At 40.7% G+C, this 23,495-nt stretch overlaps 1 protein-coding gene across 1 annotated transcript; it reads left to right on the forward strand.

The window, feature by feature from the left end:
* The first annotated feature begins 1,042 nt into the window (after positions 1-1,042).
* On the forward strand, positions 1,043-1,921 carry LOC138872870 (uncharacterized). The gene is made up of 2 exons (XM_070151291.1): positions 1,043-1,490; positions 1,563-1,921. Exons 1-2 carry the CDS (start codon positions 1,043-1,045, stop codon positions 1,919-1,921), a joined length of 807 nt encoding a protein of 268 aa, XP_070007392.1.
* The last annotated feature ends 21,574 nt before the right edge of the window (positions 1,922-23,495 follow it).

The raw sequence follows: 23,495 nt of genomic DNA on the forward strand, positions 1-23,495 counted from the left end.
CTTACCTAGTCGTAGAGACTAGGTGCCGTCACGACAATTCACAAAGGGCGAAGTAGGGTCGTGACAAGTTGGTATCAGAGCTCTAGGTTCATAGGAGTCATGGATCACAAGCTGGTTTATTAGAATCTCGCTGATCAGTACGGTGACGTCTGTACTTATCTATGAGAGGCTATGTAACTGTTAGGAAAATTCCACTTCATTTGATTTCCCTGTCGTGCGAGATTTTTGACATAACAAATCCTAAACCTCTGTCTTCCATTCTCTCACAGATGGTGAGGACACGTACCACCAGAGACGATCAGACACTCGCGCCCCTACTGCAGCCGTTATAGGCCGGTGCCGGGGTAGAGGCTCAGGACGCGTACGTGGTGCAGCCAAAGCACCCGCACGAGCTGCCACCGAGGAGCCACCAGCAGTTCCAGCCAGAGCCCAGGCACCGAATGCGCTTACTACTACTACTACTTCAGCACTTCAGGAGACATTAGCATAGTTCCTGAGCATGTTTGGTACGTTAGTTCAGGCGGGGTTGATTCAGGTTATGCCAACTACTTCACAGAACGGGGAAGGGACCCAGACTTCTGCAACCCCCTCCAGAGCAGTGAGTTCTCATTAGCCAAGTTCTAGATGTCATAGCGACATAGCTGGTGGTCCCAGTTCAGCGGGTGTTGAGGACCTCTTACCGAGTGGAGGACAGGTAGGTCCATGAGAGAGAGGACAGACAAGGTTAGAAGAGAGAGTATAGTGAAGTGAGGAGACCTTGTAAACGGGAGAGATCCACTGGTCCTTATTTTGGGGGAAGAGTACAACATGGTAGAGGTTTTGTGGGTCAGCCAGCTCAGTTTGCGACTTAGATTTCACTAAGTGTTTTAGGGGTTCAAGGGTCTCAAAGTACCCGTACCGCACAGTTTCCACTGTCACATCAGTCATGAGGTTACTTTTAGTGTGATGAAATACACCATGTGGTGATTATTACCTTAGACTTGGGAGAAGTGCACCACCACAGACTTCTCAGTCACAGCGTGCCCTACAGAGTTCTCAGGCTATGGTTACAACACTAGTTGCTACCCCTCTTGCTCAGCCAGCTAGAGGGGGAGGCCAGGCTAGATATTATGCCCTTCCTGCCCATACCGAAGTTGTTGCCTCCGATTCTGTCATCACAAGTATTGTACTAGTTTATCACAGAAATATATCGGTTCTATTCGATCCAGGCTTCACTTTTCCTTATGTGCCTTCTTATTTTGCTCGGCATTTGGGTGTACCTCGGGATTCTTTGAGTTCCCCTATATATGTTTCTACTCTTGTGGGAGCTTCTCTTATTGTGGACCGCCTTTATCGGTCGTGTTTGGTTGATCTTAGTGGTTTTGAGACCACAACCGATTTATTGTTCCTCAACATGGTAGATTTTGATATTATGTTGGGCATGGACTGGTTGTCGCCCCATTTTGCTACTCTTGATTGTCACGCCAAAGCCATGACGCTGGCTATGCCAGGTACCGCATGTTGATTGGAGGGGTACTTTAGATCACACTCCTAGTAAAGTTATTTCTTTTTTTAAAGCTCAGCGTATGGTTCAGAAGGGTGTGACACGTATTTAGCTTATGTGGCAGATGTCAGTATTGATACCCCTTTAATTGATTCAATCCTAGTAGTACGGGATTTTCCCGATGTGTTTCCAGCTGATCTTCCAGGCATGCCGCCTGATAGAGATATTGATTTTGGCATTGATATGTTGCTAGGCACTCTATCGATTTCTATTCCTCCGTATCGTATGGCTCCTCCTGAGTTGAAGGAGTTGAAGGATCAGTTACAGGAGTTGCTTGATAAGGGTTTTATTCGGCCTAATGTATCACCTTGGGGTGCTCCTATCTTGTTTGTGAGTAAAAAGGACGGTTCTATATGTATATGTATTTATTATCGCTAGTTGAAAAAGGTTACAACAAAGAACCGTTATCCTTTGCTTCATATTGATGATCTATTTGACCCGCTTTAGGGCACAAGGGTGTTTTCTAAGATTGATTTGTGCTCAGGTTACCATTAGTTGAAGATATGGGAACCAGATATCCGGAAGACTTCTTTCAAGACTCGGTATGGTCATTACGAGTTCCTTGTCATGTCATTTGGGCTGACTAATGCCCCAGTAGCTTTTATGCACTTGATGCATAGTGTGTTTCGGCCGTATCTGGACTCGTTCGTCAATGTCTTTATTGATGATATTTTGGTGTATTCCCAGAGTCGAGGAGATCATGAGCAGCACCTGAGGATAATGCTTTAGACCTTGAGAGAAAAGAAGTTATATGCTAAGTTCTCGAAATGTGAGTTTTGGTTGGATTCTATGGCATTCTTAGGCCACGTGGTATCGAGTGAGGGTATTCAGGTGGATCCGAAGAAAGTAGAGGTCGTGTAGAGTTGGCCCAGACCATCCTCAGCTACAGAGATCCGCAATTTCCTTAGCTTGGCGGGTTACTACCGTTGTTTTATGGAGGGGTTTTTATCAATTGCAGCCCATATGACCAGGTTGACCCACAAGGTTGCTCCGTTTTAGTGGCCGGAGGAGTGTGAGGCGAGCTTTCAGAAGCTCAAGGTAGCTTTAACTACAGCCCCAGTTTTGATATTGCCTACAGGTTCGGGGTCTTATACGGTCTATTGTGATGCCTCAAAGATTGTCCTCAGAGCGGTGTTGATGCAAGATGGTAGGGTGATTGACTATGTGTCTAGACAATTAAGATACATGAGAAGAACTACCATGTTCACGATCCTAAGTTAGCTGCCATTGTTCACGCATTAAAGATCTGGCGCCATTACTTATATAGTGTGCCTTGCGAGATTTATACTAACCATCGGAGCTTACGACACTTGTTCAAGCAAAAGGATCTAAATTTGCACCAAAAGGAGGTGGTTAGAGTTGCTAAAGGAGTATGACATCACTATTTTGTATCACCGGGGCAAGGCCAATGTGGTGACCGATGCTTTGATTCGCCGAGCAAAGAGTTTAGCTTATTTACCAGCATCGGAGAGGCCTATGGCGATGGATGTGCAGGCCTTAGCCTGCCAGTTTGTGAGATTAGATCTTTCAGAGCCCAATCGGGTTCTAGCTTGCGTGATTTCTCGGTCTTCCTTATTTGATCGTATCAGGGAACGGCAGTATGATGACCCTCATTTGCTTGTCCTCAAGGACAAGGTTCAGCACGGTGATGCCAGGGATGTGACTATTGGTAATGATGGGGTATTGAGAATGCAGGGTCGGATTTGTGTACCCAATGTTGATAGTCTTCAAGATTTGATTCTAGAGGAGGCCCATAGCTCGCGGTATTCCATTCATCCGGGTGCCGCGAAAATGTATCGGGATTTGAGGAACCACTACTGGTGGTGACGGATGGAGAAAGATATAGTTAGATTTGTAGTTCGATGCCTTAATTGTCAGTAGGTGAAGTATGAACACTAGAGACCGGGTGGGTTGCTTCAACAAATAGAGAATTCGGAGTGGAAGTGGGAGTGGATCACCATGGACTTTGTAGTTGGGCTCCCACGGACTTTGAGAAAGTTTAATGCTATTTGGGTGATTGTGGATCGACTGACCAAGTCCGCTCACTTTATTCTTGAGTGTACTACTTATTCCTCGGAGCGGTTGGCGGAGATCTATATCCGGGAGATTGTTCGCCTACATGGTATTCCGGTTTCCATCATTTCAGATAGTGGTAATCAGTTCACATCACGGTTCTGTAGAGTCGTTCAACATAAGTTGGGTACTCGGGTGGAGTTGAGTACAACATTTTACCCTCAGACGGACGGACAATCTGAACGCACTATTAAGATTCTTGAGGAAATGCTCTATGTGTATATGATTAAGTTTGAATAGTTTTGGGATCAGTTCTTGCCATTGGCGTAGTTTGCTTACAACAACAGCTATCAGTCCAGCATTCAGATGGCACCGTTTGAGGCTTTATATGGGAGACAGTGTAGATCCCTGGTCGGTTGGTTTGAGCCTGGTAAGGCCAGATTATTGGGCACAGACTTAGTTCAGGATGCCTTGGAGAAGGCTAAGGTGATTTAGGATAGACTCCGCACAGCCCAGTCCAGACAGAAGAGTTACGCGGACCGGAAGGTTCGTGATGTTTCCTATATGGTTGGAGAGCGGGTTCTGCTTCAGGTTTTGCTTATGAGGGGCGTTATGAGATTTTGGGAAGAAAGGAAAGTTGAATCCAAGATTTATTGGCCCTTTTGAGATATTGAGGCATGTTGGGAAAGTAGCTTATAAGCTTGTCTTACCTCCCAGCTTGGCAGGAGTTCATCCGGTATTTCATGTTTCCATACTCCGAAGGTATCACGGTGATTCGTCGCACGTGTTGGATTTTAGTTCAGTCCAAATGGACAAGGATCTATCCTATGTTGAGGAGCCAGTGGCAATATTGGATAGGCAGGTTAGAAAGTTGAGGTTAAGAACATTGCATCAGCAAAGGTTCAGTCGCGGGGCCAGCTGGTCGAGAAGGCGACCTGGGAGACCGAGAAAGATATGTGTAACTGTTACCCTTATCTTTTCACTATTTCAGGTATGTCTCTATGCTCGTTCGAGGATGAACGAATGTTTAAGTGTAGGAGGATGTGACGACCCGGCCGGTCATTTTAAGAATTTTCACCCCGATCCCCTATTAACTGTTTTCCCCAAGTTTGTTACTGCTATTTTGATTTGCCTAGATGTTCGGTTTTGAGTTTCGGAGAGTTTCGAGAGACTTAGTCCCTAAATGGGACCTTAAGTGTTGGAAAGTTGACCATAGTCGTAACAGTGTAAAGACGGCCTCGAAATGGAAATCTGATGGTTCCGTTAGCTCTGTTGGGTGATTTTGGGCTTAGGGGCGTGTTCGGATTGTATTTTGGAGGTCCGTAGCTAATTTAGGCTTGAAATGCCGAAAGTTGAATTTTTGAAGTTTCCAGTTCGATAGTAAGATTTTGATCCGAGGGTCGGAATGGAATTCCGGAAGTTGGAGTAGCTCCGTAGTGTTGAATGTGATGTGTGTGCAAAATTTCAAGTCATTCGGGCAAGGTTTGATAGACCTTTTGATCAAAATCATATTTTTAGAGTTTTTGGAATTCTTAGGCTTGAATCTTATGAAAAATAGGTGTTTTGATGTTGTTTTGAGCATTCCGAAGGTTGGAACAAGTTTGAATGATGTTTTAGGATTGGTTGGCAGGTTTGGTTGAGATCTCGCGGGCCTCGGGTGTGTTTCGGGTGATCAATCGGACTGTCTCCGTAGGATTGGTTGCTCTTCGCGTTCACGAGTGGACCCTTGCGTTCGCGAAGGTTAGGATATGGAGCTGAAGTTTTGGCCTTCGCGTTCGCGAGGAAGGTCCCGCCTTCGGCGAAGGGCCGGGTCTTTGAACTACACATTCGCGATAAGGGGGCCGCGTTCGCGATGGGCTGGGTAGCTGAGCCTTCGCATTCGCTAATAAGGGGACGCATTCTCGAAGAAGGAAAAGTGCTCAACATCAATCCGTGCTTCGCGAACGCGAGGTTTTGATCACGTTCACGAAGAAGGATTTACTTGGGCAGATATAAACTTTCAAAGTCGAGGGTTTAGCCATTTTTGTGAAAACTAAAGCTTGGGAACTCGGATATGAGCGAGGTTTTGAGGGATTTTCAGAGATATTGATTGGGTAACGATTCTTAACTCCTTTTTGCTTGTAACCCATTAATCTAAACATGAATTCATCCTTTAATTTCGGGATTTGTATGAAAATTGGGGAAAAGTTCTTAGACCAAGCATTTTAGTTTTGATTGGTATTTGACATTGGATTGGGATAATTTTGGTATAGTTAGACTCGTAAGAGTATGAGGATTCTGAAAATGTAAATTTTACCCGATTTTGAGATGTGGGCCTGAGGGGCATTTTGGTCATTTTATATAATTTCACGTATAAGCTTAGAATTTCTTTGTAGAATCAGTTACTTGAAGTGTTATTTACATTATGCAATTGAATTGAATAGATTTGGGCCATTTGTAGTTGACTATTGGTGGCAAGAGCTTGGTTTTAGGTTGATTTTGAGTCGGTTCGAGTTAAGTGGCTTGTCTAACCTTGTGTGGGGGACCTTCCCCGAAGGATTGGTATATTTGGTAAATGAAATGCCTTGTACGTGAGGTGAAGAGTGCGTACTTGTGCTAATTGTTGGAAATCCGATTTTCTTTAAGTAATTGCTAGTATGATTCCTTTCCTGTTTTTATTACTTGTAATATTAAGCCTGTTGTTAGCTTAGGAAAGCATGTCTAAGTGACTTAATTGGTTTACTTGCTCAAACTGCCTTACCTAAATTCTGTGCAGCATGCTAGGCTAGAATTACTTGTTCGTCTTAATAAAAAATTGCCATTTCTGAATATTTTCCCTGTTGCTGCTATGTATTTAGATTGGAAATACGGATGTGGGATTTCGGTAGCTCCCCCTTGTCTATTTATCTTAAGATTACGGATGTGGGATTCAGGTAGATCCCCCTGCACAGTTATATGGAACTATGGGAATGCACATGGTAGATTCCCGCAGCACTGGGTATTTATATTTGGGACTACGGAACGGGATACCGGTAGATCCCCGCGCACTATGAGTTGGACTATGGGATGTACATATGGGACTACAGGACGGTATCTTGGGAGATCCCCGAATGTTATTATTGGTGCTGAGCTTTAATTGTTTTCTCGTGTTTACCTTGTTTCTGTATAGTTGTTGCTATCCTATACATACTGTATTATTTTACTCCTGTACTCATTTATATTTTTCTGTTCTATACTGTTGATCTTTATATTCTATTTAACCTTCTTCGTCACTACCCGACCGATGTTAGGCTTGGCACTTACTGAGTACCGTTGTGGTGTACTCATGCCCCTTCTGTGCATGTTTTCATGTGCATATCTAGGTACTGCGACTCATCCCTATTACCCGTAAGGAGAGGCTACTGCTCTAGAGACTTTGAGGTACATATGCCACGTCCGCAGACCGAGGAGTCCCTTTCCATTCTAGCTTTTAAACATTTGCCCTTCTGTATTTCTTTTCCTTATTAGATATTCTGGAGTTAGATATTGAATATGTCCAAAGGTTGTGGTTGCGTGAGTTTTCGGGTTTTGGGATAGTGTACTTGATCCTGAGAATGTTGTGTTGTATATGCCGAGCGACATTTTAACTATTGTTTAGTTTGGCTTTTGATTATTTCTTCCGCAAGTTTTGTTTATGTTCCACATTTGTTAAGCTTACCTAATCGCGGAGATTAGGTGCCATCACGACAGTTCACAGAGGGCGAACTGAGGTCGTGACATAAATCGATGCCAACATCAATCTCTTGCTCTGGAGGAATACCTGGAAGTTCATCTGGGAATACATCTGCGTACTCTTCTACTACTGGAATAGACTGAAGTATAGGTATCTCAGCATCTGCATATCTAACTCGCACATAAATGCACCTTTTTGCGATCATTTTCCTCGCCTTCAAATAGGAAATAACCCCACTTCTGGGTGTCGTTGTATTCAACGACTGGCTTACTCGGAAAATGAAACCTAGCTATATTTGCTTGACAATCAAGTGTGGCATAGCAAGCTGCCAACCATTACATGCCCTTGATAGCATAAAAATCCAACATCTCTAGCTCAACTAGGTCGACTGAGGTTTGACAACAGCAAACTTTATCGTACAACCTCGGTAAACCCATATAGCAATAATCAATTGTCCGACCAGTGTAGATACCGCAAAAGGATCACTTATTATTTCAGGCACTATACTAAATATCCCCGCGACAAATGGGGTAATACACGATAAAGTAGATCCTGGGTCTATCAAGGCGTAAGCATCGTGAGAGCAAATGGTGAACATACCTATCACAACGTCTGGGGAAGACTCCGGGTCTTGTGGACTTGCTAACGCATAGTTATGATGTTGGTTACCACTTGAACTGGAACCTCTACCTCTGCCTCAACCTCTACCAGCCAAAGACTGAGACTCGCGCCTTGAAGGATGCACAAACATAGATGATCCTATTGCTGAATTCGCAGGTTGTGCCACACACCCAAAATGTCTATTTGGGCTATCTCGCATCATATGCCGCGGATGTCAACATGTATAACAAGCATCGAAACCGGATCAAGATTGGCCCAAGTGTTCTTTACCGCAGATGGCATACCGGTGCGGAAATGGCCATGTCTACCCCAAACATGATTGTCGTTGCAAACCTGTCACGACCCAAACCGATGGGCTGCGACGAGTGCCTGAGTCGTACCTGTAAAACACCCCTAAGCATATATCTAAAATATGAACCTATATAACATCTGTTGAGTTAAAAGAATAATTTACATGAATGAAATCTTCCCAAAAGGGCATACATAAATATACGTACAACATACGTAGGGCGAGCCGACAAGGCTGCTATAGACAACTATACATCTCAAAACTGGAAGCCGGCAAGGCCACATACTATCCAAATAGACATACTCTCTACAATCCTCTAATAGAAATATAACTGTACAAAGACGGGACTAAGCCACGTCATACCTATATGCATGTCTATATACAAACGTATCGTAACAGAAGATAATAATATTTTTCATGGGGAATCAAGAATATAGACACCCTGCTATTTCTATGAATAGAGTAATTTATGAAAACTGTATATTTCCTCGTTTCTTCAGTATAATTTGTACCATGCCAAAAGAAAAAAGGGAGGGCCTTAACATACCTGGAGTATGAAAAAATCCGTATAATATTCCATTGGAAACCTTCGTGGATTGAACGTAGAACCTAAAAATCGGATTAAGCTTTTGCGCTTTGTAATTGAGGAACGAAATCTGCTTTGATTTGTTGAAGTTTTGGACAAAATTGCTTCTAAGCTTTTGGTTTTAAAATGGGACGTTTCTACTTCTGAAATAGGAACAAACGTTTCTATGAAATTTTGAATATTGGATGAAATGATATTTTGTTTTGGTTTGAAACCAAAGGCAGAATGGGGTTCCTTAACTGAATTGCTTACTAAGTTTTATTTGCTAAGACTTAGATACAAGTCATACCTTAGTCATTTCCCCAATTAGCCATTTGGAAACAGTGATTACCTTAGTCGCTTCCATTGTTGTAGATTCTTGCCACATGGGGTGGGGGTGGGATATTAATTTTTTATCCATTTATTAGTTAACTGGGTAATGTCTTGTTACCCGGTAATTAATCAATTACTCGCATAATTTAAAAATTATCCCAAATTACTTAAAATTCTATTTATTTTTAAAATACTCATATATACTTTATATATTATATTAACGTGGTCATATGGTACCTTGCATGGTACTAGTTCACAATTATCGGATATTCTTGCTCGCTCCGTATTTTATTCCAACTTGACCACTTTCAACAAAACTCGTTTTCTTTAATCTGTGTACCCCTTTATCATTCATAACACTTATTTATCTCTTGTTTTAAATAACGTAAATACATTAACGTCAAAATGAGCTCATCCCCGACTCTACGTCAATTAACCGAAGATAAAACTTTTTAACATACGAAAACGCGAGATGTAACATCCTCCCCCCCCCCAAGAAACATTTGTCTTTGAATGTTTAACCTATCGGAATCTATATAACCTCGACAGAGTCGCCCTTGGTAACAACACTGCAACCAACTCTTCCTGTAGAAACTTAATAATTCAGCGCCATCTTAGCCCACGACCATCAATAACGACAAAGGCCTCACATGACCAATGACAATAACTAACACTAGAATCCATACACGGACCTTAAGGTTTTGACGTCTCAGTCGAATTCTTCTCTTGAGGAGGAAATAAGTAGGAATATCTAGACTTCATGTTTTCCTCGGCCTATTAAGTCATATTTTCCACATTATTGTTTCTTCAAAGTTCTTTCACCGAAGCTATGTCTTTAGCTCTCGTTCTCCGAATCTGTCCGTCTAATATAGCAATGGGAGTTTCTTCATATAATGGTAGCTTTGTGACCTGAATGTCGTCAACTAACACAATTCTAGAAGGATCTCAGACACATTTACGGAGCATAGACACATGAAAGACTAGATGTACAGATTCCAAGTCTGAAGACAAGTCTAACTTATATGCTACCTGGCTTACTTTGAGTATGATCCTCTATGGCCCCATGTACCGAGTGCTAAGTTTTCCTTTCTTTCTGAACCTCATGACAGCTTTCATCGGTGATACCTTTTTGGAATACCCAGTCGTACACATGAAATTTCGAGTCTCATCGTCGATTATCCGCATAAGCCTTCTGACGGCTTTGAGATGCCAATAGCCTTTCATGTATAAGCTTAATTCTCTCGATTGCATGCTATACCAATTCTCTTCCTACTAACGTAGTTTACCTCAACATTGAACCACCCTATAGGCGACCTACACTTCCGTCCATAAAGAGCTTCGTATGTAGCCATCTGAATACTGGAATGATAACTATTATTATATGAGAACTCAATAAGCGGTAGATGATCATCCCAGCTACCCTTAAAGTCTATTACATAAGATTATAACATATCCTCCAATGTTTAAATAGTACGCTCAGCCTATCTGGGGATGAAATGTTGTACTAAGACTTACTTGAGTCCCCAATTCTTTTTGAAATGACTTCCAGAAGTAAGTTGTAAATTGAGCTCCTCTATTCGAGATAATTGATACAGGGACACCACGCAATCATACTATTTCCTTAATATAAACTTTTGCATAATCCTCTGAGGAATATGTAGTCCTAACAGCAGAAAATGGGCTGACTTTGTAAGCCTATAAACAATCACCCATATCAAATTGAACTTACGTTGGGTATGAGGTAAGCCTACGATAAAGTCCATATTGATTACTTCCCATTTCCAAGTCAGAATCTCCATAGCCTGCAATAATCCATCGGGTTTTTGATGCTCAATCTTAACCTGCTGATAGTTAGGACACTAAGCAACAAATGCTGTTATATCCTTTTTCATTCTGTCCCACCAATAGACTTTCCTAATATCATGATACATCTTTGTTGCTCCTGGATGGATAGAATAACAAGAATAGTGAGTTTCTCCCATAACCTACCGACGTAGCCCTACAAAATTTGGCACACATAATCGTTCTCGATATCTGAGGACCCCATTTTCTGTAATTTCAAACGGCTTCTTCTCTTTCTGAAGGGTGGTATCCCTATAATGGACTAACACAGGATCCTCGTACTGGCATTCCTTTACTTCAGTTACTAAAAAGGATGTTGCCGTATTCTGAAGAATAATTCCAATGTCACCTGAGTCCAGTACCCGAACTACAAGACTAGCTAGCTGATGAACCTCATGGGCTATTCCACTCTTTTCTAGCTGTAAATACGACAGGATATCCATAGATCTACGGCTGAGGGCATCAGCTACTATGTTCTCCTCCCTAGATGGTATAAAATATCAACGTCATAGACTTTAAGTAGCTCCAACAATCTCCTTTGATGTAGATTCAATTCCTTTTGCTTGAAGAAGTTCTGGAGGCTCTTATTATCCATATAGATATCAACATGAATACCCTACAAGTAGTGCCTCCACATCTTTAGTGCATGAATTACTGCGGCTAACTCTAGCTCGTGGGTCGAGCAGTTCTTCTCATGCTTTCTTAGTTGTCTATTAGCTACAACCTTACCATGTTGCATCAACACATAACCCAATCCAACGCCTAAGGCATCATAGTAGATAACCTAACCATCGGTCCCTTTTGGGAACTTCGTTCGCAAGCATCAGTTCATTGAAACTTAGCTCCCTTATGAGTTAACTTACATGGGTATTCTAATCTTTCACAATTCATAAAATTCTCTTTTTTCGAAGGACCAAACTTTATCTTTTATCTATCACAAATACGCCATTATTCCAATACCAGGGCAACATTTCATGTATTCATAATGTTACTAGTCTTAGACTCCTTTGAGTTCATTCAGGCCATACTAAGCCTTCAATAACTTAGAGAAACTATCAGCTTTCTCATGAGATTAACCCCAAAGACATATCTATTCTCACCACCTTTTCCCTCATCTTTTCTTATCCTTCCTCCTGTCTTTCTAGAACCTTGTCGCTCTACCATACTTTAGCTTATAACCTACATATATCTATTTATACTTATTTGCAATCTTTCTTTAACTTACTTGCATCATAGATTTCCGTATGTTAATATGGAACATCAAGCAAGACACCACATACAACTTTGGTTGAAGGTGCTTAGAAGAGAAGATATTTTCGTTACAAGTTTCTTGTAATAACTTGCCAAAAGGAGAAGCTACGAACCTTCATCGGTGTTGTGGGTCTAAGGAAAGGTCTTCACTTCCTCAGTCTCTTGTGTATCCACTCGGATGCCTTCACCCAAAATGATATGCCTAAGGAAAGCTAAAGAGTTCAACTAGAATTAATATTTAGACAATTTTTGCATACAACTTCCCTTTTTGTAGGACTCTGAGCACAGTATGCAAGTGATCTGTATGCTCAGCCTCTAAACGAGAATATACCAATATATATTGTCAATAAATATGATTACAAACAGGTCTAAAAAGGGCCTAAACATACAGTTTATCAAATTCATGAATACTGCTGGGCATTGGTTCAACTGAACGTCATAACATGAAACTTGAAGTGCCCATATCTGGTCATGTATGTGGTCTTCGGAATATCTTCCTCCTTAACCCTTAGCTGATGGTATCACGACCTCAAGTCTATCTTTTAAAAACACTTGGCACCTTGCAACTGATAAAATAAATCATCAATCCTCGGAAGGGGTTACTTATTCTTGACCGTCACCTTATTCAACTGTCTATAATCAATAAATATCCATAAGTAACCATCTTTCTTCCTCAAATATAATATAGGTGCTCCCTATGGTGTAGTACTAGGACTGATAAGGCCTTTTTCAAGCAAATCCTTTAGTTGTCCCTTCAACTCTTTTAGTTCTTTGGGTGCCATTCTATAGAGAGGAATAGATATTGGATGTGTATCTTATAGTAGGTCAATAGCAACTCAATTCCTCGCTCTAGCGGAAGACCCTAAAGTTCATCGGGAAAAGCATAGGGAAACTCATTAACCACAGGGATGGACTAAATGGTTGGTAACTCTACTTCCATATCCTAAACCCGACTCAGTGATAATTATGGTCCTTTCTGATCAGTTTTCTTGACTTGAGATTAGGAGATAAATTTACCTCTTGTCGATGCCGTATTACCTTCCCATTGAAATCAACCCGTCTTTGATCTACACTTGATGTTAGCATAACAAAAGTCCAACCAATCCATAACTATTATGATATCAAATTCTATCCAATCAAACACCGCGTATCTTATCCTTGTTTATTATCAAATCTATCACGGACCATTTCGGGCCACATCCTTATATATAGGTAAAAATATTAAAAACATAACTTGCATACTAATTTAGAAAAAGGGTTTATGTACATAGGGGTTGACCAGGCCGTAGACATATCATAGCCAAAACTATATACAAGATACTCTCCTCAAAGCCTCTAAGTAGGCATAACCATAATATATACAAGTCGGGATGGGGCTCCTTACATCCTCATAAAACAACCAAACACGCTTCGAACCCTGACTTGGTAATACTCCAAGAAGAGGTGGAACTCACCAACCAAAAACTGACACTTGGAGGAAGTCTACAGCAGAGGGTCCTTGCCTCGTCCTATATAAGAAACTCAATCGGACTCTCTTCGAAGTAGAATCTACATGTCCTTATAAGTTACTTTCCTTCTCTTTTGGCCCGACTACTATTTTCTTCCTCTGCGTGCCCCATAACATACACCGATGAACCTTGATTGACAGACTCCCAAGCCTGTGGACTATCCGGAACCTCAGAAGAGTTAGTGTTCGCAAATACCTTGACATAGTTTTGATCCTAAGGGAATCCCAGCTGTGCCAATCCATGCACTAATCCACTCATACCCTGGTCAACGGGTTCTGAAACTAAGGGCCTTAGTGATGTCGAAACTCTTCTCACCCTATCTACTACCAGAGTGGTCGAAACAGCTCGAACAGATGACTCATATAATCCTCGGATAGATCTTCCCCAATAGAACCCATGATCTCCGATAGGTCCGAATCCATAGTATAACTTATATCTCTTTCCAACACCTTCGTGGCCTTCTGACCTGTGATAACGGCTGTAGTCTTCGGAGGCATCACTAAAATCGTAACACATCATCAGGAACAAGAATCCTTATATCACACGATTTAAGATAAAAAGAGAGGATAACATCCTATTTGTCCCGTAGCCTCCTGTCTATAAGTGTGGTGTATAACAAACCCATAAACAAGACTCTACTAGACACTGTCTATAGACAACCCTATGACAGAACTACTCTGATACCACTTTTTTCACGACCCAAACCAATGGGCCGCGACGAGTGCCTGAGTCCTACCTGTAAAATACCCCTAAGCATGAGTATAAAATATTAACCTGTATAACATCTGTTGAGTTATGAGAATAATGTACATGAAGTAAATCTGCCCAAAAGAGCATACATACATATACGTACAACATGTGTAGGGCGAGCCGACAAGGCTACTATAGACAACTATACATCTCAAAACTCAAAGCTGGCAAGGACAGATACTATCCAACTAGACATACTGTCTACAGACCTCTAATAGAAACATAACTGTACAAAGACTGGACTGAGTCACATCATACCCATATGCATATGTATATACAAACATATCGTACCAAAATCAAAACCAGCTCCAAATCAAGTGGAGCACGCCAACTCTCACTGATCAGGGATCCTAAGACGGAGGACTGTCAGCTTGCCTTCCTGCACCTACAGGCATGAATGCAAGACCTGTGAATTAGGACGTCAGTACAAAAAATGTACTGAGTATGTAAGACATGAAAATTAGTACGTAAAAGACATAGATGAAACATGGAATATAGAAACACATCTTTAAATTTGAATAACTTTGTAAATTCTAAAATGTTTATAACATCATGCACATGCGTATAAATGTCGTGACATGCATAGGTATGGGTATACATAATATCATCAAGTCACTGAGGGTATCCCATCATATCGTCTCGGCCATTGTGGGCACACCATCAACATATACCAGCTGATCAGGTGCTGGTGCGTATATAACGCCATAACCTCTCCTCATATCCCATATACATATACCTACATATATATATATAAATATATATATATATATATATAGATATGCGCGTATATAACGTCGTCTGAGTCATATTTTAGCCACTGTGGGCAACATCATCATCATATACCAGCTGATCAGGTGGTGGTGCGTATATAATGTTGTAACCTTTTTCATGTACCCCATATAAATATAATATACATATATACACGTATATAATACCATCTGGCCATGGGTCAATGCACATGTATAAATGAGTGAAATGCAGGAAAAATACGTAATAATCTCAATATTCCTTCTTGATAAAAACATTCAAATGTGTATTATTCTAAGACCCATGAACAGAAGATAATAATATTTTTTATGGGGAATCAAGAATATATACACCCTGCTATTTCTATGAATAGATTAATTTATGGAAACTGTGTATCTTCTCGTTTCTTCAGTATAAGTTGGACTATGCCAAAAGAAAGAAGGGAGGGCCTTAACATACCTGGAATAGGAAAAACTCCGTATAATATTCCGTTGGAAACCTTCGTGGATTGAACTTAGAACCTAAAAATTGGATTAAGCTTCTGCGCTTTGTAATTGAGGAATGAAATCTGCTTTGATTTGTTGATGTTTTGGACGAAATTGCTTCTATGCTTTTGGTTTTAAAATGTGACGTTACTGCTTCTGAAATAGGAACGAACTTTGCTATGAATTTTTGAATGTTGGATGAAATGATATTGTCTTTGTTTTGAAACCAAAAACAGAATGGGGTTCCTTAAATGAATTGCTTACTAAGTCTTATTTGCTAAGACTTAGATGCAAGTCATACCTTAGTCATTTTCCCATTTAGCCATTTGGCAACAGTGATTACCTTACTCACTTCCAATGTTGTGGCTTCATGCCGCGTGAGGTGGGGGTGGGATATTAATTTTTTATCGACTTATTAGTTAACTGGGTAATGTTCTGTTACCCGGTAATTAATCAATTACCCGCATAATTTAAAAATTACCCCAAATTACTTAAAATTCTATTTATTTTTAAAATACTTCATATATACTTTATATATTATACTACCGTAGTCATATGGTACCTTGCATGGTACTAGTTCATAATTATCGGTTATTATTTCTCGACCTGTATTTTATTCCAACTTGGTAACTTTCAACGAAACTCGTTTTCTTTAATCCTTGTACCCCTTTATCCTTCATAACACTTATTTATCGCTTGTTATAAATAACATAAATACGTTAACGTCAAAATGAGCTCATCCCCGAGTCTACGTCAATTAACTGAAGACAAAACTTTTAACGTATGAAAATGCAAGATATAACAAAACCCAATGCCTGGGAACTCTCAGCTGGTCCTGACTGAGTGTAACGGTCATGCATGTAACATTGTAACTGAGGTGCCGGAGGCCTAGGTGGTTGTTAGAAGTACTAGGGTCCTTTAACTACCTTGAGACTGCTCTTGAGACCTGGCAAATCTCATCCTCTTATGCTACGCTAACTCACTCCTCACCGTACCCTATTGTCGACGCCTACCCCTTTCTATATTCTGGGAAAATGACTAAATATGGGAGATATCCATATTATTCTACAATGCTATAGTGGCACATGTCTCGGTCAACTCTGGAGCCAACCCTGCTATAAACCTGTGGATCCTGTCCCGCATAGTAGCAACTATGGATGGTGCATATCTGCCCATTGAGTCAAAATGGAGACTATACTCTCGAACACTCATATTGCCCTGCTTGAGGGCTAGAAACTGATCTACTCGGGCCTGTAAAATCTCTCGTGATAAGTACTAGTCAATGAAGGCATCTGAAAAATTCTCCCAAATAGCAGGAGGTGCATCACGTCCCCTGACCTTTGCCATCCCTCGTACCAAAGGATGGCTATATCTCGGAGTCGAAAAGCTACTAGATCAACTGCCTCTTTCTCCGTGGCATGCATAACAGAAAGATCCTGTGAAGCTGATCTCTGAAATCCTATGGGTCCTCCCTCTTATTTATCCCCGTGAACCCTAGGGGACTCAAAGCAATAAACTCTCGGACCATTGGACTCCTAGATCCCACAGAAGGTCCTGCACTAGCGGATGCCCTAGCCTGTTGCTGGGTAGCTACCAACTATACCAACAAATGCACCACACTCCTCAATCCTAATCCGATGGAAGCGGAGGGGGAACTGGATATGTGGTCTCCCTAGGTAGGGGTCTCTCCCTGATCCTTCGATTGGGCCCCATCTACTGGGGGTACCCTGCTAGTCCCCTCACCTATTGTTGTTTGTCTCCTTTGGCTAGCCGTAGTTTTCCTTATTACCATCATTTGTGCATGCAAATGCCAACATGTAAGTTTAACTCAAATTTCCTTTAACTCAGTGTTACAACACGATTTAGATTTGAAAGAAGGGTAACCAACTCCTAAATGTCTTGTAGTCCCCTACCTATATAATGTGGTGCACTACACATTTATAAACAAGACCCTACTAGACATGGCTTGTAAACTCCCTAGATAGAACTGCTCTGATATCACTTTTGTCACGTCCTGAGCCTGGGTGAGAGACCGGCACCTGGTGTTTTACCTATCCTTGCATACCACTTGCGACTAAGACACTCTAAACATGTAATGATATACTCTGGCCATGGGCCACATTACAAGATAATGTGTGAAGCAAAATATAAAACTGAATAAAGGCTAACGCTGACTAAATATCAACATAAAATTGGGCTGGCAATGCCGTCATAACACTATAGCTGACAAGCCAACAAAATATATGTACAAGGCCTACAAGCCCAACATATTGCACTAACTTACGGGATATGTCTACAAGCCTCTACTGATAGATGTACTGTGATTGGAATAGGGCCCCAACCTACCCATAACCTATCTACATATATACACAAGATGCACACCAAACTTCTAGACCCAACAACTCCGAAGGACGGGGAGCTTACCGATGAAGCTGAATTCGGGCAACACCTACTGAGGAGGTCAACCCGTTTTCTTGTCTGAACCTACACGCACGAAATGCAGCGCCCCCTAAAAAGGACGTCAGTATGAAATAATGTGCTGAGTATGTAAGGAAATATACTGAAAGTTAAAACTGAACTGATAATATAATAACTGAAAGCGACTAGGAGTCAAAGAAAATCTGAAGATATGCATACCTGCTGATACTGACTCAACTCTCTCAATATAGTAAGTAAAATAGTTATCTGACCCTATAAGGCTCAATATATAGATGTATATAACTGCTCTGTCGTAGTTGGCTTGCTCATAGGATCTCGACGATACTACACTCTGTCTCTCAACCATCTGGGCTTGCTCATAGGCGCTCGACCATAGTAGGCTCGGTATATAACTTACGATCTGATCAGAGATGGCCCAATAGGGGCCAGCCCATTGATTATAGCTCTATGGTAATGAAAATACTGTGATACTGTATGTGTATATATATATATATATATATATATATATAAACTTTCTACTATCTTGACTAGAAGAAGTAAATACTCAAATGAATATGAAGTCCCGATAAAGAAAATATTGTAACTTGTGAGACTAGCAAAAATATACGTAAATTCCGAAAAATGAATTTTTCTTTATGCCACGTTATCAAACTTGTGTAATGAAGAGATCATGCAAAAATGAAGGAAAGGCTTATCCTTAACATACCCGGAGTAGGTAAAATCCGTATGATTTTCTTGAAAAAAGTTACAATGTACTTCTTTAGAACCGCAAAAGTTTACGTTGCTAAATCTTGTTGGAATTGTTTGGTTGCAAAAAGAATTGCTAACATTTCTCTCTTCTAATTGTAATACCTTGGTATTAAGAATATTATGAATGAGTTTGCATCTGATTGAAGTGTCTTTGAGAATGAATTTTGAAGAGTTATAAGAATGTTAACGTTTTCCCCCCACTTTTCAATTGAAATGTCTTTGATATGGAAAGTCTTGGGAATGTAGTGAATGTAACTATATGTCACCTAATAAGAAATGACTCTTAGTCATTTCATTAAGGGGTGGCTTACTTCCACGTGGGGATGGGAGGAAATGTAATCTTTATGCACTTATTTGGTAATTAGATAATGTCCTGTTACCCTGTAATTAACCAATTACCCGCATAATTAAGAATTGTCTAAAATTACTTAAAATTTTACTTATTTTTGATACATTTTATACATCATACTAACATGGTCATATGGTACATTGCATGGTTCTAGTCCATAAATATTGGGTATTATAGCTCGGACCGTATTTTATCCAAATTCGATAAGCTTCACCGAAACCCATTTTCTTTTATTCGTGTACTCATTCCTTCATGGAACTTACTTATTGCTTGGTATAAGTAGCATAAATATGCTAACTTCAAGATAATCTCATCCCCGAGTATATGTCAATTAACTGAAGACAAAACATTAACGTACGAAAAATGCGAGATGTAACACATCAACATGAACAACTTGTAAATAATGTTGCCATATCTTAAGTGCATGGACAACCGCAGCTAACTCGAGGTCGTAGGTTGGATAATTTTGCTTTTGCTTCCTTAACTACCTTGAAAAATACGCAATTACCTTCCCATGTTGCATCAGGGCACATCCTAACCCTATACCTGAGATATCACAATATATGGAATAACCATCTAGACTATCTGGAAGTGATAGAACTGGCGCTGAGGTCAACCTGTTCTTAAGCACTTGGAAACTTTGCTCGCAAGCCTCAGTGCACTAAAACTTAGTTTCTTTCTGTGTCAACTTCATTAATGGTGTTGAAAGGGAAGAAAAACCCTCTATGACCCTCCAGTAGTATCTTGTTAAGCCTAGAAAGCTACGAATCTCTATTGAAGTGGTAGTTCTAGACCAGGATTTCACAGCCTCAATCTTCTGAGTGTCTACCTTTATACCGCTATCAGATACAATATGCCCCAAAAATGATACAGACTTCAACTAGATCTCACATTTAAAAAACATATCACATAATTTACTATCACGGAAGGTTTGGAGTACCGTTCGAAGGTGGTCCGCATGCTCATCCTCTGAACGTGAATAAACCAGAATATCATCAATAAAGACTATCATGAACAGATCTAAAAATGGCTAGAATAAGCTATTCATCAAGTCCATAAATATGGCAGGTGCATTTGTCAACTTGAAAGACATGACAAGGAACTCAAAGTGGCCATATCGAATCCTGAAGGCTATCTCGGGAATATATTTTTCCCGAACTCTGACCTGGTGGTACCCCGACCTCAAATCTATCTTTGAAAAGCATCTAGTTCCCTACAACTGATCAAACAAGTCATATATCGTTGTAGTGGATACTTATTCTTAATAGCTACCTTGTTCAGCTGCCTATAATCGATACACATCCTAAACGAGCCGTCTTTCTTCCGTACAAATAGTACTGGCACACCACAAGGTGAAGTACTGGGCCTGATAAAACCATTCTCCAGAAAATCTTTTAACTACTCATTCAACTCCTTCAATTGGGCAAGTGCCATTCTATACAGAGGGATGGATATTGGTTGAGTTCTCAGAAGCAAATCGATATAAAAATCAATCTCTCGCTCTGGAGGAATACATGAAAGTTCATTTTGAAATACATCAGTGTACTCTTTGACTACTGGAATAGACTGAAGTGTAAGTATCTCAGCATCTGCATCTCTAACTCGCATAATAAGATAAATGCACCATTTGTGATCATTTTCCTCACCTCCAGATAGGAAATAAACCTACCTTTAGGTATCGCTGTATTACCTAACCATTAAAGGACTGGTTCACCCGAAAAATGAAATCTGGTTATCTTTGCTCGATAGTCAACTGTGGCATAGCAGGCTGCAAACCAGTTCATGCGCATGATAGCACCAAAATCCAACATCTCTAGCTCAATTAGGTAGGTTGAGGTTTGACGATAAGAAACTATCACCGTATAACCTTAGTAAACCTGCATAGCAATAATCGATTCTCTGACCAGGGTAGATACCACAAAAGGATCACTTAGTATTTCACGAACTGTACCAAACTTCCCCACCACAAAGTGGGTAATACACGATAAAGTATATCCTATGTCTATCAAGGCATAAGCATCGTGAGAACAAATGGTCAACATACCTATCACAGCGTCTGGTGAAGACTCCTGATTCTATCGACCCGCTAAAGCATAGCTATGATTTTAGTTATGACCTAAATTGGAACCTCTAGATATTCCTCGACCTCTACCTATCAAAGACTAAGACTCGCACCCCGAAGGAAGCACGGACATAGATGATCCTGTTGCTGAATTTGCTAGTTGTGCCATGCCCCAGAATCTCTATTTGAGTAATCCCTCATCATATGCGTTGGACGTCCACATATATAACAAGCATCAAAATCAGCTCGACATTGGCCCAAGTGTCCTCTACCACAGATGTCTCACCATGGCAAAAATGAACATGTCTGCCCTGAACCTTGTTGTCGCTGCAAACCCGACACCCGTGAGCTCTCACCTGGTCCAAATTGAGTATATCAGTCATATCTGTAACCCTCTAACTTAGGTGGTGGAGTCCTAGGTGTTCGTCCAATGTTTTGGTCGTATAACTACCCTGAGACAGCTCATTAGACCTGGAAAATCTCATCCTCTTATGCTGCCCTAACCCAGTCCTCTCCGCACCCTACTGTCGATGCTTACCCCTTTCTATATTCTGGGTGAATGCCTGAATCCGGGAGATATCCATACTATCCTGCAGTGCAACAGTGGCACATGCCTCAATCAACTTAGGGGCCAACCCTACTATAAACCTGTGGATCCTGTCCTGCATAGTAGCAACTACGGATGGTGCATATCGGCCAATGAGTCAAAACAGAGACTATACTCTCAAATACTCATATTGCCTTTCTTGACGGCTAGAAACTGATCGACTCGAGCTTGTCAGATATCCCGCGGTAGGTACTGGTGAAGGAAGGCATCTGAAAAATTCTCTCAAATAGTTGGAAGTGCATCACGTCCCGTGTACCTCTCTAATCCCTCGTAACAAATGATGGCTATATCTCGGATTCGAAAAGCTGCTAACTCAACATCCTCTTTCTCCGTGGAATTTATAATTTGAAAGATCCAGTTAAGCTGATCTATGACATCTTGTAGGTCATCCCTCTGATCTGTCCCTATAAACCCTGGGGGATTCAAAGAAAAAAACTCTCGGACCCTTTAACTCCCAGACCACTCAGAAGATTTTGCACTAGTGGATGCCCTAGCATATTGTTGGGTAGCAACCAACAGTGTTAACAAATGCACCGCACTCCTCAAGTTCTGATCTGATTGAAGTGGAGGGGGAACTGGATGTGCGATCATTCTAGGGATCTCCTCAGGTGGTGGTGGAGCCGGTAATGGTTGAGTAAGGGTCTCTCCCTAGGTCATTGATTGGGACCCATCTACTGGGGGTACCTTACTGGTCCCCTTACCTACTGATGTATCTCTCCTATGACTAGTCATAGTCTTCCTAGTCACTGTTATCTGTGCATGGATACGCCAACACATAAGTTTAACTCAAATTTCCTAAAACTTAATTCTACAGACCGATTTAGATTTGAAAGAAGAGTAACCAACTCCTCTGTGCCTTGTAGCCCCTTATATATGTAAGCACGTGATTTTTGCCCAATATGAGAATTAATCCCAAAAAATTCAAAAATAAAATGATTTTTCTTTGGTGTGCAATTTTGTGATATTTTGAATAATTATTTGTATTTATCTGTGCGTGTTTATTTGCTAAATTAATAAAAAATACAAAAATATGTCGCATTTTGCATGTAGGATTTAATTCTATAATTGTTACTAATTAAATTTGTTTACAAAAAATGAAAATTACAAAAATAGGCATCTTTTGCATTTTTAGCATTTAATGTCCAAATATACAATTTTATGCTTAATTATTACTTAATTGTGCGTTAATTGTTATTTGGAGTTAATTTGCACTTTTATAACTTAATTTAGTTCTTAATAATAGTTTAAGTATTTTTATAATTTAGTTTTAGAAAAATAAAAGAAGAAAAAAGAGCGAAAATATAAAGAAAGTCGGAATTGGGCCTCTTCTTCGATTTCAAGCCACAGGCCCAAAAAATGGCTCAATCTTCCCTACGACCCAGTCCATTTCGAACTGGGTCGACCCAGTCCATAACCCAAAAGACCCAAACCCCTTTTGTCTTACATTTTACAAAACAAAAACAAAACAAAAAAAAAAGAAAGAAGGGAAAACCCTAAAGAGCTAACCAACCCGCCCCCCCTTTCTATCTTTCTTCTTCTTCTTCCTCAAGAAAGACCCCTCCCATGGCTGCCCTTTACCCTCCATTAGCACGTCCTAATAGACCAGTTGTTCAAGCTTTACCTGCTCCGACCATGGATGACCCAGCTGCG

This window comes from Nicotiana sylvestris, chromosome 7 (genome assembly GCF_000393655.2).
Source record: "Nicotiana sylvestris chromosome 7, ASM39365v2, whole genome shotgun sequence".
Lineage (NCBI taxonomy): Eukaryota > Viridiplantae > Streptophyta > Magnoliopsida > Solanales > Solanaceae > Nicotiana > Nicotiana sylvestris.

Excerpts from the sequence above, each read along its gene's own strand:
- LOC138872870 (XM_070151291.1), top strand. The coding sequence starts at position 1,043 with ATGGTTACAACACTAGTTGCTACCCCTCTTGCTCAGCCAGCTAGAGGG. Across the intron at positions 1,491-1,562 it reads CATGACGCTGGCTATGCCAG|CGTATGGTTCAGAAGGGTGT; the intron begins GTACCGCATGTT and ends TTTAAAGCTCAG.